The 17423-nt window shown below is 41.0% G+C and overlaps 1 protein-coding gene across 11 annotated transcripts in view; it reads left to right on the forward strand.

Annotated features, from left to right (window-relative positions):
* Nucleotides 1-17423, forward strand: part of magi2a (membrane associated guanylate kinase, WW and PDZ domain containing 2a) — a 274050-nt gene that overhangs the window by 190805 nt on the left and 65822 nt on the right. For all 11 annotated transcript variants that reach the window (XM_085138367.1, XM_085138368.1, XM_085138370.1 and 8 more), the window contains exon 6: nucleotides 6728-6807. In XM_085138367.1, the coding sequence (XP_084994493.1) occupies nucleotides 6728-6807 (80 nt within the window). The remainder of the gene's footprint in view (nucleotides 1-6727; nucleotides 6808-17423) is intronic.

A 17423-nucleotide genomic window follows, 5' to 3' on the forward strand; every position in this document is an offset into this window, starting at 1 on the left:
TTAAAGACCTCAGCGGGGTGTAAAGTGACAAAAAAAAACTTCATCTAAAAGAATTTTCTTCTTTTAAAGTAAGGTCTCTGAAAAATGAGCAAAATATAATTTTCTAGAACTTTCCTTTCCTTCACTTTTGTTTTTGCCGTTTTTGAAGTGTTATGTTTAAAAAAAAAAAAACTTATATCAAGCCTCTTTTGATGATACATGTAAACAAAAAAACTTTTAAAATTGGATTTTGAAAGTTGTTTTGCATTCCCGTAGTTATTGGAATATTTTCTTTTACCTTCAGCCATTTGTTGTGTGTAGCTGTGGAAAGAATGTATACCTGTACAAACTCACGTCACACTAATTACAGTATAAATCCTTTAATATAGCAGTCCTCAACCTTTTTTGTGCCACAGACCGGTACATGTCCGTCAATATTTTCATGGACCGGCCTTTAAGGTGTCGCGGATAAATACAATAAAATAAAACCAGTACTGGTACCAAAAAAATAAGATTTATTCATAACACACAGGAAAAGACCCAGGGAAACCAAGTTAATGATAAAAACGATTTTTTTTTTTTTTTTTTTTTTTTTTTTTTTTTTTTTTTTTTTTGCCTGTCCCGTTTGGTTCTTTTGCCATCAGAATTATTGTCTAAAGGCGAAGAAAGATGCCCAACGGATTTTCTTTACCAAATTGACCATCCCAGCTTTGCCGTAATGGTCCATTTGATTCACCTTTTATTCTTTATTTTATTTTCACTTGCTGAATACGGGACAGACTTGACTGGGGGAAAGAAAAGGGAGAAAGAAAGAGGGGAAGAAAAACAGTTGAGAAGAGGGACGGGGGAGAAGGGCAAAAAACAAAAACCAACAGAATAAGCAGAAGAAAAAAAAAAAAAAAAAAAAAAAAATACATATATCGATCACCTGGATCACCTGTTGAGAAAGAAAAAAGAAAACAAGCAGAAGAAAACGAGAGTAATACAATAAACCACATCACAATGATATATGGGAATATGACAGTAAATACTAAATATTAAACATTATTGTGCAGCACGTAAGATCGACAGCACAGTGTGCATTGAGGTAGGAGCCAAAAAGGGTGTAGTTTGTGTGTGTGATCACCCGTGTGTACACCTGTGAGCATGGACGCGCTTGTTTTCTTAAAAGGTTCCCTCATGTAATGATCTGCTAGAGGGTGTGGGGGGCCACTGCCCCGTCCTCCAGGGCATGAAGCAGGTATGGAGGAGATCAAAACCCCAGACATCCAGAGGCCCCCAGAACACAAGAGACCAAGGAAGACCAACAGAGGGGCAGCCGCGCCACTGTCCCAGAAAGAGCTGAGGAGAGTCCCAGATGAGGGGTCACCCAGCAGCCACGGAGCAGAAGCCAGGGGGGGCTGCAGTGACGTGCCCGTGAGCTCCGCCGGCAGCCAGCTGTGCCTGAGTGACCGAGCCCCAGGCCGAGAGGCCGGGGGCACCCCACCTCCGAAGTGGCCCAAGCGAGCCCCAGGCTCCAGGCCCCGATAAGCAGCCGCCAAGGAGTGAGCCGGTGTGTACCCGGACGCCCACCCCCGGACACAAAGAACCACCAACGCACCGACGTCTGAGGGAGTCCGCCCCCGGCAGGGGAAGTGGTGGGGGGAGATAGGCCTCCAAACCTTGGAGGGCCTGAGCTGTCCTCAGAGAGGTGGCATCTGATACCCAACCTGACATACAGACACAGACATACAGGCACACACAGATACAAACATCCATTCCCACCCTCATGCTCTCATATGCACTTACTCCACACTCAACCAACGTGGAGACAGACATAAAGAGACGCTGTACACACAATCACACTCCCCAAGCGTACTCTACGAACCGGGTCTAGGTACCCTTGCCCCTGGAGGGGGGAACTGCACCCAGACCCAGGTTGTGTTACCCTTTTCCCTGCAGTGGGGAGAAGCAGACCGCCCTGAAAACGATTTTTTTAAAAAAACTATAAAAATCGATAAAACCATTTCACACCTGCCTCAACAATCGCGGCCCCGTACCAAATGACTCACAACCCGGTCCGTGGCCCGGTGATTGGGGACCGCTGCTCTAATATATCAGCTGACCATTGATGTCACTTTACCAATAAAAATATCTGCTTGCCAATCATCTGTTTGTGTTGGCTGCATGTTAAAAAATATCATGGCACGAAAGGAAACCAGCAAAAATTATCGGTATCAACTATGAGACAAACTGTTGCTTTAAACATTGGTGCTGGGATTATACAAGAATTTCACTAAAGGCATCGCTCTGTATTAATAAGCAGCTTACACATTTCTTAAAAACAAACAAATTGATAATGGATTGAACTGATTGGACAGGTTGACAGGTGAAGTCAGGCATGGATTATAATGCTCAGAAACACCATTGTGATCTGTAGTGAGAGTAGGGACCAGGTGGGAGAGAGCCTGGTGAAGTGGGAGGTATGCTCTGGGGAGAAGAGGAAGGCAGGTGGAAAGGTGAAGATGCAAGGACCACAGGTAGTGAAAGTTGAAGGGGTTAAAATACTTGGGGTCATCCGTCCGAAGGAACGGGCAGTGCCAAACCGAGGTGAGGAAGAGAGCGCAGGCAGGGTGTAGCGGATAGAGACGAGCGTTAGATGATGTATGGTTTGGAAACACTAGCACTGAAATAAAGACGGGAAGCTGAGCTGGAGGCAGCAGAGGTAAAGAAGTTAAGATTTTCAATGGGAGTGACCAGGATGGACGGGATTAGAAATGAGTAAGTCAGAGGGACAGCTCTGAATCTGAGCGCCATACTCAGAGATCATGTCATTTGCCTTACATCCTAAGAAGATGTGGTGACTTTATGTTTTCAGCACTGTTTAATTGCCTCTGTGCTCAGCACACACACAGACTATATGTGATACATGGTGGTTTTAAAGATTTAAAGCTCCCCAGAAATACCTTGCTACGTAGAACTCTTATAAAAGCTCTAAAGTTTAATTCATTGGAGTTGTTAGCATTTTACAGCTGCAGTAAAACCATGGGGTGAATTTTTATTACATAAGAATAATTGAGTTGCTGTGTGTTTTTGCAGTGGTGTGGTGGGAATTGCGTGTGCATTTGAGTTCTTGTAAAACATTAACAAATGTAGATATAGCAGAGAGGGGGTTTTGCAATTGCGAAAAAGTTTGGGGGCTTTTCGGCACCAGTTGATCATTTCAGTGATTAGGAGAAATCTCTACGTAGAATCAGCTGAATCCCATCCTGCTTGAGCGCACTCTTTTAACTGCTAGAAGCTTCGCAGCAGCACCAAAGTAAGAAATGAGACAGGGTTGTCAGCCAGCCAGGCACATGTTGTCTCTTCATGTCTATTTGCCACAGATGCAAACTTTTAATTCCTATCCTCTGCAGACAACTCGCCATATGTCTCCTACCTCAAACAGAGAAACCTCATGCTCCCACATCCATCAAGCACATTACACAACTAATTCACTTAGCCTACCGCATTTGTAGCATCAAGGGTTTTTTTTCTAGGCATAAGTGATGTAGTGCCAAAATGATCTCAGTTGCCAGAAGGATGCTTGTCTTTGATTGGCCTCCATATAAGATCAATTCGTTTACCTACTGCTCTTGAAGTGAGGTGTCTGAGAAGAGGAATAGACGGAGGAAAAGGGAAGGGAAAAAAAGTGATTAAAAATAGCAAAGGCGGAAAAAAGAGAGGGTGACAGGGAGGACAAGAAAATGAGTAAGGAGGTAGTACGTTTTATATACTATAGGTAGTAATGGAGAAGAAATGACTGAAAGGCTAAAGTACAGGAAAGAAAAGAGAATAAAAAGCTCTGATGAAAAAGATTCAACATTTTTGAAACAGACTTTAACTTGCACTGAAGTTCACTTCATCCTCTTCTGTATTTGGCATGAAGCTTCTTGTTCCTCTTTTATCTGTCCATTTTTTTTCTACTCAGGTTTCTGTTTATAGCTCAAAGGACAGCAATGCACCATTCAATCAGTCTGTTACTTTGGTCCAGACTAAAATACCTCAGTACACTTTTTTACCTTGTAAATATATAAAGATCTCTGCTCTGACATGTTTTGCCTATAACTAAGTAAACAATTAATTCAAGAATTAGATCAAGATCAAGAAAATATATATTTTATATATATTTTAATAAAATGTATTTATTTATTTTATTTATTTTCAGTTATTCAATTTCAGTTATTTGTATTTAAAATAACTGATTTTATGACAGAAACGCCTTGTTCTGTACACCATTTAATACTAATCAGCAAATGTCAAAATTTTAACTCAGTTAATTAAGCTACTGAAGTTGGTGAAGATTATACCTGTCACCTTGAGATTTAGCAAAGTAATATAGCTTTTAGTTAGGATCAGTAAAGCGCAAACACAATGTTGCAGGGCTATAACAACAATCTGGTTGATCTACGTAGTTTTTTATATATATTTATTTTAATTATTCTAATATTCCAGCAATTAGTATTCTAGATAAACATTATCATCCAGCAGGTTGTTGGCTGCTGGTTGTTGGCTGGGGTTAGGATGATTTTATCCATATAAAAGCAGAAGATCTTCCCTTTCAAATAAAATTATATACTTTAACAGGTATACAAGTTAGCCTAACCCTAACCTTGTGTTAAACCCTTAATATTGAATAAATGACTAATTTGAAAAGACACCGAGAACCAACAACAATTCGGCAGCTGTATAGAAGATGTTGTTATTTTTTAGCTTATTATTTCAGTTTAATATCCTGTAAATTATGCACTTGGCTATCAGATTTACAGTCTTAGCATCGAGCTGTGTGCTGTTTTTGTGGTCTGTGGGCTTTGTTTCTGGATTTTGTTTAGTTTTTTACATCTTGGGAAGTTTTCAGTTCTCATTTAGTCCTAGTATTTTGAATCTTCTTTTCTAGTTGTATTTCATTACTATTTCTAGTATTCTCATGTGTGTCCTTTTGTCTATCCTCCCTATCTTTCCCATGTGCCAAGCTCAGTCTTGCGTCTGATTCCCTGGTTCCTGTCGCTTACTCCGTGTTTCACTTTGGCAGTTAGTTGTCTTTTGTGACTTACTTTTAGTTTTACTACCTCCCCTGTGATAGTGCTGAATCTGTGAACCCGTGTCTTCTTTCCTCCCAGCTGTGTCTTATCTCCTGATTAGCCCTCAGTGTTTTTATGTGTATAAATAGCCACAGTTTCCCTCTCTCTTTAGTGTCAGTGTCTATTAACCCTGTCGGTGTGTTTCCTGGTGTTACTCCTGTATGTATGGTACTTCACGGACTCTATGCCAATAAACAGGAGTTGTTGTTTTTTTTCTGTTTATCTTGCCTGCTTCCTGACTCTGCATTTGGGTCCTAGCCCCACATTCCTAACAGCGATAAGCTCTATGGAGGTGTTAACAGAGACTAAAGGTGTTTTCACATCTGCGCTGTTTAGTCCATTTAAATCCAACTCTGGTTCATTTGTGCTGATTTGACCAGACTTGCACTCAAGTGCATCAAGAGGAGCAGTTTAGCAGTTTGTCTCAGGTCCGTTTCTAAACGAGAATGTTTCCTTTATGTTAACATGATCTACCCATAATCTGACCTGGGTACCAGCTGCATGCTGTAAACTGTAAGAGTAAAAAAACTCTAGCCCCTGGCTGTAAAATAAGTCAGGGACTCACTTAGTTGTGTTATCCACCAGGCCAGACAAAAGCGACTACTTCTTGTATTTAATTTTGTTGCTGTGTGGTCTGAGTGTTCTCATGTGGTTTGTTGTGGCACAATTAGGTTTTCTTGGAGTCTGTTTGGAGTTTTATTTTTGTGAAAAGCAACCAAGCCACAGAGAAAAACTACTAGTTCACAAAGTCACCAGCTGATTCAGACGAGAGTGAACAAAGTGTGTCGGTGTGAAAACGCCCTAAAAGAAGCTGATTCATTGCACTTCAATGAATCAGGTGAGAGAAACACGCCAGACTACTTTTTTGCTCTGTGATTACTTTTGTGTTTTTCCCTTTGTCTTCTTGTCATCAACAGACCATCACTTAAATTAACTTTATTATCTCTATATTTTGCATTTTGCATGTTTTCAAGACTGTTGTTCCTCTCTGTAAATCTATATGTGTTTGACGCCTAGCTGCAAAGAAAATATCCTGCGGGAAAACACAAAAGTTAAAAGTATTAAAGAGAAAAAAAGATATAAGGTCTCCTCGCTGCATCCTCTTCCTTTATCTTCTCGCTTCCTTTATCTTTTTACTGTAGGCATTTTCTACACCTCCCCTGACTTTTCCCTTCCCACTATTGTTCTGTCATCATGAAGGGAGGCCATTGTGGGTCCAGAGCTTCAGACAAGCCGCGTAGATGCATTGCGCTTCCCTGGCACATCATCATATCTGATCTAGATCCAGCTCTCTGCCTGGGGCTCTGGCTGAATCTGCCAAGCCCACAGCTGTTCCTCTCCATCACTCCCCCAGTCACCCCTCTATCCATTCCTATCCCTTCTCCTCTCCTCCTCCCCCGCCCGCTAATGAGAGACAGTGAGCAAATTAAAAGTATTGATTGCCATTTTGTTAACCTAAAGCATTTTTCGTCTCTCTTGTCACCTTTTTTAGACGCAGGCACTCAAGGGAGTCTCATCTTTCCTCTCTGAAATGATTCTCTGGCTGAATTAAGAATCCACCAACCTCCTTCTCTCTCTTTGTGCCAAGTCTCCTCTCTCTCGCCATCTATCACACTGCCTCTCACGCTCTCTCTGTCTTTTCTTCACAGCCACAACACTAAGACAACATCGTGGCTGGACCCGAGGCTAGCCAAGAAAGCAAAGCCGCCCGAGGAATGCAAAGAGGATGGTGAGTACAGCAGCTCCATCGTCTATTCGTTTTTCCTCTTTTATGCTTTTCTGCCTCTTACATTCACTGATGCTAACTACACACTGGAATGTAAGTGGCTCACGGCATTAATTTCAAGAGATTAAAATCTTGCCTGTTGCTCTGATCAGCTGCATAGTGGCATGATTTCCTGCAAGTCAGTGGAAGGACATTTGCTAAATTGTGTACGCTGGTACAGGATTGGTATGTTTTAGGAGTTATGTAGAGGCAGCGCTAATGTGTGTGGCAGCCCGCGCTGCAGTTGATAGGAAGCCCCGTGATATGTGTGCTTAAAACCCAGGACCAAAGAGACTGGAGGTTACAAAGACTTCTTTATTCTCAACTGAGCGAGATCTGAAGTGTCCTTTATCCACCCACACACTCGATAAACACACAACAAAAAGAAAGGAGAGAGATGAATGTCAATGCATTTTTATAGACAAATACAAATACACAAGTGAGTTGTATCATTCTCTTTTTTTTCCCACATCCAGCCTTCCTGCTTCCCCTTTCTTTTTGTGCGTGACCAAGAGGGGGTTTATCAACTGAGTTATAGGCGCTGGGGGAACAGTGCAGTTGAATATGACTGGGGATGGACAGAGATAGAGAAGAGAAGTGACTACCTTGCTTACTTGTTTCTCTTTTCAGTGCATGCTTGTTTATGGTGGGAGGGTAGCAAGGTTTTTTCAGGATGCATATTCCTGGAAGCACATAAATACATTGTACACTGAATGAGTGTTCAGACGGCAAGTCATGTGAGCAAATGACACCTCGCCCCAGGTCAAATTTAACCTGCCCTGTGTTGCCAGTTGTATGACAGACAGTTACATATGTTGGTGTATTGTTTCGTTTTGGAAATGTGGCAAATGATAATTGGAAGTGTATTAATAAACCTTCACGAGGCTACAGTCACAATAGGGAAAACGGTAATTACAGACTTGGCACAAATTATTGCAACAGCGCACAATGAACTTGTGATCTTGTTCCCTTTTAGCTCATTGCTTTGGAAACAGCGACCAGCTTTGCGACCACTCGCAGTCAGCTGCCGTCTTTAAACTGACTTTGGTGTGTCGAAACAGCAATAACATGGAGTCAGTCTGCTATCGGTCTGTAGCTGTGATTAAATCAGCAGAAATGACAAATCTGTCACCATCTACATTCACAGAAATTCACATTAACCAGTTACTCCAGCCAGAAATGTAGATTTGAAACAGAAGTTCAGAAATTCCTCTACAAATAATGACACAGTTCCTGCAGGATAGCAAGTGACACAGACACTCAGCCAGCTTACGTTTTAATGGAAATATAACCAGAATGCAACAAGTTGGCAGGCAGTTGAGTTCCTTGTTGCAAAGAGTTATTGGCAGTTTTTCTGCATTTATAAATTCAGAGTGATTGCAGTTGGTCTTAGAGACAGAAGTTTAGAGACAGAAGGTGACATGTGCCATCATCTTTGGACCAGTTGGTCACTATAGCTACTTGCAATCAGAAGCTGAATGCGGATAGAAAATCAGTAGGCTACCACTGATGTTTTCCTAGTAGCAAGGAGGCTGCCATCCTACTTTTACTTTTTTTCTGTTGTCCCTGAGCCATAGGCAGATGAGACAACAAGCTTTTGTGAAATAAAGCTGAACAGCCACCTTAGTATAAAACATCTCAGCTATTATATAGAGTTTGAAATCATAACAGCTTTGGTGCTCATCTGCCAGCACAAGGAAACTGATATCTGAAATCAGGAAACTGTGATCTTCTTCCTCTCCTGCTGTGTTTTTGACTATACTTACGTTGCATAATTAAGTTACCTGGAATAAAATATACCTTAAGGTCGCCCAAGCCGAGATTCTACACAAGTCCATCATTTAAAAATTAGGTGAACAAATACTCAAATGGTGCAATATTCCTGCACAGCCCTAGAAATTCAATACAGACACTACTGCCTCCTCTCCACCTACAAATGAATTTCAGCGACTCTGACCTTTCATCTCGCACAAACACCTGATCAGAAATCTAATTTTCACAGCTCTTGACCTAACACCAGTCAGATTCCTTAAAAAACTAGAAAAAACGATTGATATTCATACCAGCTTGCGCTGTTTTGTCTACAACTACTTCCTGCTAAAAATGTTTTCATTTTCATAACTGCATAACTACAGTCTCGCAGAGCTGCATGGTTATTGTTTTTCAATCAACTACACATTAAATATTCCCTGGTGTGTACCATGAAGTTCAATAAAATTTACATCCTACATAAAGTACATAAGATGATGAAGGATTCCAGCATGTTTTAAGTGAAAATAGAAATATTTGTATTTGCGGTTTGGTAACATTAAACATGGAGACTCATAGCCTGTTTTAACCTTCCAAAAAAATTGCCTCTTATTCCAAAGAACCCCCATGTAGTCACAGAAACTCCCTTTTCTCTCTAAATCTTCAGACATTAAAGGGAGAATGATCTCCAAGATGATGAAATGACACAGAAACAAAGACAAAGGCGCCTGTGAGGAATTAGTCCAAATGTGATTGTGCTTTCATCTCCAAGACTTCCAATCCTATTTATCCACCAAGGACACACCACATGAGGAGATGTGCTGATATTTGCAAGGATCGCTGCTGATCTTCTCGGGGCGTCTCATTCACTTAGTTAGTCCCAGCGGTACGAATCAAAGTCAGGCAAGAGAGTCAACTGTATAGCAGTTGATAACAGTGGCTTCAGGTTGGGATCAGCTGAATGAAAAAGTTCAGTGACTGCACCTGTAAAAAAAAAAAAAAAAAAGGGAAAAAACGCACCTGTTTGAAATATAGCTGTTATCTCCTTCAAGCTTTTCTCCTTGTGCACCTTCAGCACTTATCTGCAAGTTCACTATGCGCCTTAAAGGTTTAGAGATCAAACAACTTCTGTGTTGAAATAACGCAGCTTTAATGTTTAGGATCTCTGGTCATGAGAAACGGGTCTTAGTTTATTTTAACTTCTTGAAGTTTAAGGACGGTCAACGAAGCATAAATTGTGGTTTCTGTGTCATCATCCGCCAGTACACATGATATTGAATATAAGTAGGTTTTTTCTTCCTCCCCAAAGCTAAGTCTTTGCAACTTCCTCCTCTTTCCCATATTGCAATTCACATTTAATGGAGTCCTGGGAAAACGGTGTGGCTCATCAGGGATACAATCTTGTGGGATACAACAGCCAAATTTAAATTAGTTACAGTTTTTGTTTTTTATAGCTGTAGTCATTGAACTTTGTGACTGCTCAATTCTCAAGTGGAAAACACAGGAGAATTGTTGAGCTCAGTAATAAGTTATAGCTGAATGCTGCACCTCAGCGGGTCAAAATGGGCAAATTTCCTTATAGTTTGGAATATTGAATTTCCTGAAAGAGATTTCTGATTTTGTTACGGTGTTAACTGCAAGCGCACGTTGTTATGTGGGTTAAACCTCGACTTAAAGAATCTTATTTAATTCTGGGATCTTTTTAGCCATCTCACTGCATCAACATCTCAGCCTCACACAGCTTTTGGTTCATTTGACTTTGTGTTCAGGGATTTGTTAATTCCATAATTAAGTTGTTGACCTCTGTATTTATTTAGCTTTCAGATATATTTCTTTTGACGATCCAAGACTTAAAGATCCGCCAGGGAAGATAATACAGTGGTGTGCACTTTGCTCTGCTTTGTAGACTTTAGTAACTCAAAGTGTGTTTCTGTGTCAGCAGCCATATGAGATGTATGTAGTTCAGCCAAACTTCCACAGCCTGGTGACACAAGCCACCCCTGAGAGCTGAGCTCAGTTAGGAGAGAAAAGCTGCCTCTGTAAATTCGGTATTGATTGGGAAAGGTGTGGGCGTGTGCGTGTCCATGTTTGAACCCGAGCCATGCTCTGATAAGCACTAACAGGATCGCAGGGTGGAGTATCTGAGGTGTGACGAGACAACAGGGAGAGAGAAGGAGGAAGAGGAGTACAGTATTAAGTCAGACTTTGAGTGTAGAGGAGAGGAGTGAAAGTGAAGAGCACACATGGAAGAAGTGCTTATACACTGGACTTAAACCGCAATACTTAAGGTTCTTTATTACAAATTTGATAGGAGAATTGTACTGTCACCAGAGTATACTTAAGGAGGAAAGCTTTGCTTTGTTGCAAATTATTTTCATATCTGGTGGTATCACTTCTCTAAGTCAACTGTTATCTAGCAGTTGTGATTAAACAAAAGGCTAACAAAGCAAGAAATAAGGAGCCAGATGATCGAGCTTGTTATCTCCTAATCCTGTGAGATAATCACCAACCTTAGAGGGACTTGTGTACTTGGAAAAGTGTGAATATGAAAAGAATTTTTTAAATAAATGTATACAGTGGGGCAAAAAAGTATTTAGTCAGCCACCGATTGTGCAAGTTCCCCCACTTAAAATGATGACAGAGGTCAGTAATTTGCACCAGAGGTACACTTCAACTGTGAGAGACAGAATGTGAAAAAAAAATCCATGAATTCACATGGTAGGATTTGTAAAGAATTTATTCGTAAATCAGGGTGGAAAATAAGTATTTGGTCAATAACAAAAATACAACTCAATACTTTGTAACATAACCTTTGTTGGCAATAACAGAGGTCAAACGTTTACTATAGGTCTTTACCAGGTTTGCACACACAGTAGCTGGTATTTTGGCCCATTCCTCCATGCAGATCTTCTCAAGAGCAGTGATGTTTTGGGGCTGTCGCCGAGCAACACGGACTTTCAACTCCCGCCACAGATTTTCTATGGGGTTGAGGTCTGGAGACTGGCTAGGCCACTCCAGGACTTTCAAATGCTTCTTACGGAGCCACTCCTTTGTTGCCCAGGCGGTGTGTTTTGGATCATTGTCATGTTGGAAGACCCAGCCTCGTTTCATCTTCAAAGTTCTCACTGATGGAAGGAGGTTTTGGCTCAAAATCTCACGATACTTGGCCCCATTCATTCTGTCCTTAACACGGATCAGTCGTCCTGTCCCCTTGGCAGAAAAACAGCCCCATAGCATGATGTTTCCACCCCCATGCTTCACAGTAGGTATGGTGTTCTTGGGATGCAACTCAGTATTCTTCTTCCTCCAAACACGACGAGTTGAGTTTATACCAAAAAGTTCTACTTTGGTTTCATCTGACCACATGACATTCTCCCAATCCTCTGCTGTATCATCCATGTGCTCTCTGGCAAACTTCAGACGGGCCTGGACATGCACTGGCTTCAGCAGCGGAACACGTCTGGCACTGCGGGATTTGATTCCTTGCCGTTGTAGTGTGTTACTGATGGTGACCTTTGTTACTTTGGTCCCAGCTCTCTGCAGGTCATTCACCACACGATCCCAGAACCGTGTGGTTCTGGGATCTTTGCTCACCGTTCTCATGATCATTTGACCCCACGGGATGAGATCTTGCGTGGAGCCCCAGATCGAGGGAGATTATCAGTGGTCTTGTATGTCTTCCATTTCTGATGATTGCTCCCACAGTTGATTTTTTCACACCAAGCTGCTTGCCTATTGTAGATTCACTCTTCCCAGTCTGGTGCAGGTCTACAATTCTTTTCCTGGTGTCCTTCGAAAGCTCTTTGGTCTTGGCCATGGCGGAGTTTGGAGTCTGACTGGTTGAGGCTGTGGACAGGTGTCTTTTATACAGATGATGAGGTCAAACAGGTGCCATTCATACAGGTAACGAGTGGGGGACAGAAAAGCTTCTTACAGAAGACGTTACAGGTCTGTGAGAGCCAGGGATTTTCCTTGTTTGAGGTGACCAAATACTTATTTTCCACCCTGATTTACGAATAAATTCTTTACAAATCCTACCATGTGAATTCATGGATTTTTTTTTCACATTCTGTCTCTCACAGTTGAAGTGTACCTCTGGTGCAAATTACTGACCTCTGTCATCATTTTAAGTGGGGGAACTTGCACAATCGGTGGCTGACTAAATACTTTTTTGCCCCACTGTATAAAAGAAAGTGATTAAGTGATCAACAAAGCTACTGTGGCTCTGAGGTAGGTTTCATTCTGTGGAGGGAGAATTTTCTTTGTTCACAGATGAGCCGTCAACACAAGACTAAGGAATACGAAAGCTGCCTGCATAGGTCATACATACTGAAATACGCAATTCTTGGTCACAATTTGCTTTAAGTACTAGTGACGTGTTTAATCTTAGTATAATCTTAGTATAATGTATGTATAATACATTATGTATAATAAATGTATAATATTTTAAGTGTTTTGGACGTAAAGTCTTTCATCTTTAAAGCAGCTGGTAACTGCAGCTGTCAGACAGATGTTATGGTGTTAAAATCTACAGTTTCTCTCCTAAAGTGAGGTGAAATAGAGATTTAAAAAACCCCAACTGACTGCTTAGAACCTCAGCGCTGTACCAAACAGCCATATGTGAGTAAATGTTTTCACCTCTGGTGAAGACAACTTGTTCCCTCTCATGTTTAAAGTCAGTTGCAACGCATACAACCAGATTCTGTCAAAATATGCGCAGAAATGTGTGCTTGGATTAGGGTGCTCATTCCTGCATGTTCAAAGGAGCGTCAGCTTCAGTGAAGACAGAGCAGCTGACATCACAGGCGCCTTGTAGTTACATAACTCGCTCTATATTTCTCCCTCACTCTTTCTGCCTATATTTTTTTCTCACCTCCACTCTCTACCTCTATATCTTCTATATCATCCTCTCTCCCTCGTGTCTTCGTGCCTCTTCTTTTTTGTTTTGGTTAAAAAAAAACTAGGACAGGCTTTTTACAGAACCTCCCTCTTTGCTTTTATTCCCACTCTCTCACTTAAAATTGCCTGGTTGTGTTTTTTTTTTTTCTATCCTGCCAAATATTTGTTGGCCTGGAAAAAAATAAACTGAATGGGCCATACTCTTGTCTCACCTCTTTACTTATTCAGCTGGTTTTCTCCCTTTTATTTGCCTTCACAGGTAAAGAGAAAAAGAATTCCCCCGATAAGCAAACTAAAAGCAGTTTGTTCTCACTGTTTCTTCATGTTTAATTAGCTGCCAGTTTGTCCTATCTGGAGAAGATATGCTATATATCAGGGGAAGTTATACTACATACAGTATAACGTAGTGTATGAATAGACGCATAAATTGCAGGGAGGGATTATTACTCTGATCGTGCTTAATCGTATTACAGCGCCTCTTGTCTTTTGCCTCTGTGAATCCCAAAAGACGGGGCTCGTGCATACAGAGGGCAGCAAACGCAGACAAGTAATTACATTCTGGTCATGTGAGGAGCTTCACGGCCAAACACACAAAGTTATTATCGTGTCTCACAGGCTAGCTTCGGGCTCACACTTCCTTCTCGTGCTCTCTCCGGGGGAACTAGCAGGACCAGCGTTTTACTCATTTTTTTTGCTTTTCTCACATCTGCAGTTTAAAAAAAAAAAACGCCATCCAGTGTGTGTATTTGTGTGTCCCTCCGATACTTCATCACTTCTGTCCAGATGGGACAGCGCTACTCCAGCCTGGGAAATGCCACCTCTCTTTTCGCTGTGATGTCAATTTAGCCAGCTCAGCAGGACTTTGTAGATAGATTTTGTGATTTTTGTGGGGTGCAGGGTGTTGTTTGTGAATGTGAAGACACGCTCACCCTGCAGTGAGTGTGTGTGCACTTCTACAGGTGAGTTATTACAGATGGCGAAACGCAGCGCCCTCCTTCACCTTGAGCCTTTCTGCAGCAGTCGGGAGCGTAGTCGGAGGGGTTGGGGATGGCAGGCGTAGATGTCGACAGCATGATTGATGGGTGTATTTTGAGAACATCCCCAGCAGAGCATGCCTGAGGCCTGGAGATTGGATGCAAGGAAGACTGTGTGTCAGGTGTTTGTGTGACATGCAGCTTCTGAATTAAATGTCATTGTGTGAATACCAGTGTGAATACCAGCACTGCACTTTTTTTAAATTAGCATAAATAGACCTAGATGATATATACAATACTGCATTAAGGTCATTTATGTTGATTTATGATGATTTTTAAGGATACCTTTAAGCATTATTATTTATTTTCTTTTGAAAAAATGAGACAAAAAGCTAAATGAACCTAAGACTGTGCCACAAAGCTTCCCTGGTGCCTAAAGTTATTAAAGGATAATAACAATCAAAAGGTCACACCGTTATATCCCTCCACACGGGTATTGAAGTTCAGGAAGTAGCAGAATATGACCCACATAATTCTGCTGCCCAGAATAGTCAGTAGTGCATTAAATGTGTACTACTCCACAGCAACGATCCAATGCATTATTTACTTTTGTTTGAGTAATGTTTGCTGCAAACTACACTGCCCGGCTATGATAGGAAAATACTGAGCCTTTTTTAAAAGTGGAGCTATATTTGTGTGCGTTCTATAAAAGATTTACGTCTTCAAAAGGAACTGTTGGGTTTGGATCTGAGAGCCAAAAAGAGGGTAAAGAGCTGAGAGAAAGATTCATTTATAGCCTTTTTTGAACTCCATTTTCCTTTTTAATTCAAATATTCAGAACTGATTTTAATACTTGAGATAATTTGTATGGGTTATTATTGCAGTGGTGGCACACTTTCTGTGGTCTATGAGGCAAAATAAGAGTGACACCCGTGATTTAGATGTCAAGTAAGCTCACTTTAAAGTGCTTTGTCTGTGACTTTTAAAAAAAAGAACAGTACATAATTCTGCTGATTCAGGTCTGTGTTTGTTATGTTCTTCTGTACTGAGATATCAGTGTCACAGTACTGAATCCAATCTGTTGTTTCATCTTCTGAATTCTCAGAAAATGTTTTAATACAATAATATGTCACTGATTAGGTCACTTGATTAGGAACCAGTCAGATGCTTATCAAGGGCAAATATCCAATCAGCCAATCACACAGCAGCAACTTGTTGCATTTAGTCATGAAGAAATGGTCAAGACCTGCTGAAGGTCAGACCGGCCATCAGAATGAGTAAGAATAGTTGGTCTGAGTATTTCAGAAACTGCTCATCCGCTGAGGCATTCTCAGATATTCTTAGATATCTCTAAGTCTGACAAAGAGAAAATATCCAGTACAGCAGTTTTCTAGGTGAAAATGCCTTGTTGTGTGCCAGAGATCAGAGGAGAATCCTTCAAGCTGATAGGAAGGCTACGGTAACTCAAATTATGTCTCATGACAATGAACGTATGTAGAAGTGTACAGCACATCCAGTCTTGAAGCAGATGGGCTACAGCAGCAGACAACCACACCGGATGGCACTCCTTGCAACTAAGAGCAGGAAACTGTCTTGATTTGTGCTGTAGCATTTGGTAGGTAGGATCAGAATTTTTTTATAATCAGCATAAAAACAGGGATCCATCCTGCCTTATATAAATGATTTGGGCGTAATGATGTTCTGGATATTTTTTTGGTACACTTTGAGCCCCTTAGTACCAACTGAATATCATTTTAATGCCAGAGCCTACCTGAGTATTGCTGACCAAGTGCATCCCTCTGTGACTGCCGTGTACCCATCGTCTGATGGCTGCATTCATGTCACAAAGCTCAGATCATCTCAACCTGGTTTCATAAACATGAAAGTGTAACGGCTACAGTAGCAAGGTGTGCCTAATAAATGTCTGAGTGGATCATTTGACCTAAATGGAATTAAGCATTTTTATATCAGTTAGTTTATACAAACTTGTTTACAGAGATATGTGTACTTGCATTTAAAAAAAGAAAAAAGAAAATGGACATGATAAGGAGACATTTGAGGATTTTTAGTATTCAGTTTATTTTCTTCCAAAAAATTGAAACTCCTGAGTACACTTAAGCTGAATCCTATAATTTGCTGATATTTCAATTTTATGTTTTTATTCATCTCTATGGACTCGCAGACTAAACATAGTCTACCCTAATACATTATTTTATGTTATTCACAGCATCCTGGAGGCTATAATGAAACACTATACTCTACATAATTACCTTGTTTAACACCTAACAAAAGGATTTCACAAATTTTTCTCTGACCCCAGCAGAATGAAAAAAGAGTGCTTCGGAGGGTAACGCTAGAAACAAAAAATAAAAAAAGGAGAAAGCGTGTGCTTGTCTGTTTGCAGCTGCACGCAACTGTAAGTGTTTTTCACAAAGAGTTTATCCAAATAAACCCGAACTTTGGAGACAACAGAGGAGGGGATAAGTGCCAGGTCACACTTCAGTACATCTCCTCCTGTCACTGGAATGCCCTGATAAGGTACAAGCTTGTGAATTCTGCTTTTTTTCTCACTTTTATTCTACCGCTTAACTGTTGTCTGCTTGCTTTGAGTTAGACACCAGTGAGGCACTGAAGTAGAGTGAATGAAAGGAGGGTCTCCACGCCACGCAGGTGCATTTAAAAGGAAAACAAGCTGTGGAAAAAATGGCAGCTCATTGAAATGGAGAAATATAGAGAAAAACACTGCTGCCAGCAAGTGACACAATTAACTGATTTGCTGTCAAAGCCACGGCTGTTTTTTTGACTTTTCCTGTCACGGCGCAGATGTATTGGTTTATTAATCATCTTCTGAAAGACTAAGTAAACAATCTTTGCCCAGTAGGAAAAAAATATGTGTGGTTTATATCTGTTGGACCCGCATGTGACAAATACAGCAGTAAATCGTGAGCACATCACTGT

This window comes from Neolamprologus multifasciatus, chromosome 17 (genome assembly GCF_963576455.1).
Source record: "Neolamprologus multifasciatus chromosome 17, fNeoMul1.2, whole genome shotgun sequence".
Classification (NCBI taxonomy): domain Eukaryota; kingdom Metazoa; phylum Chordata; class Actinopteri; order Cichliformes; family Cichlidae; genus Neolamprologus; species Neolamprologus multifasciatus.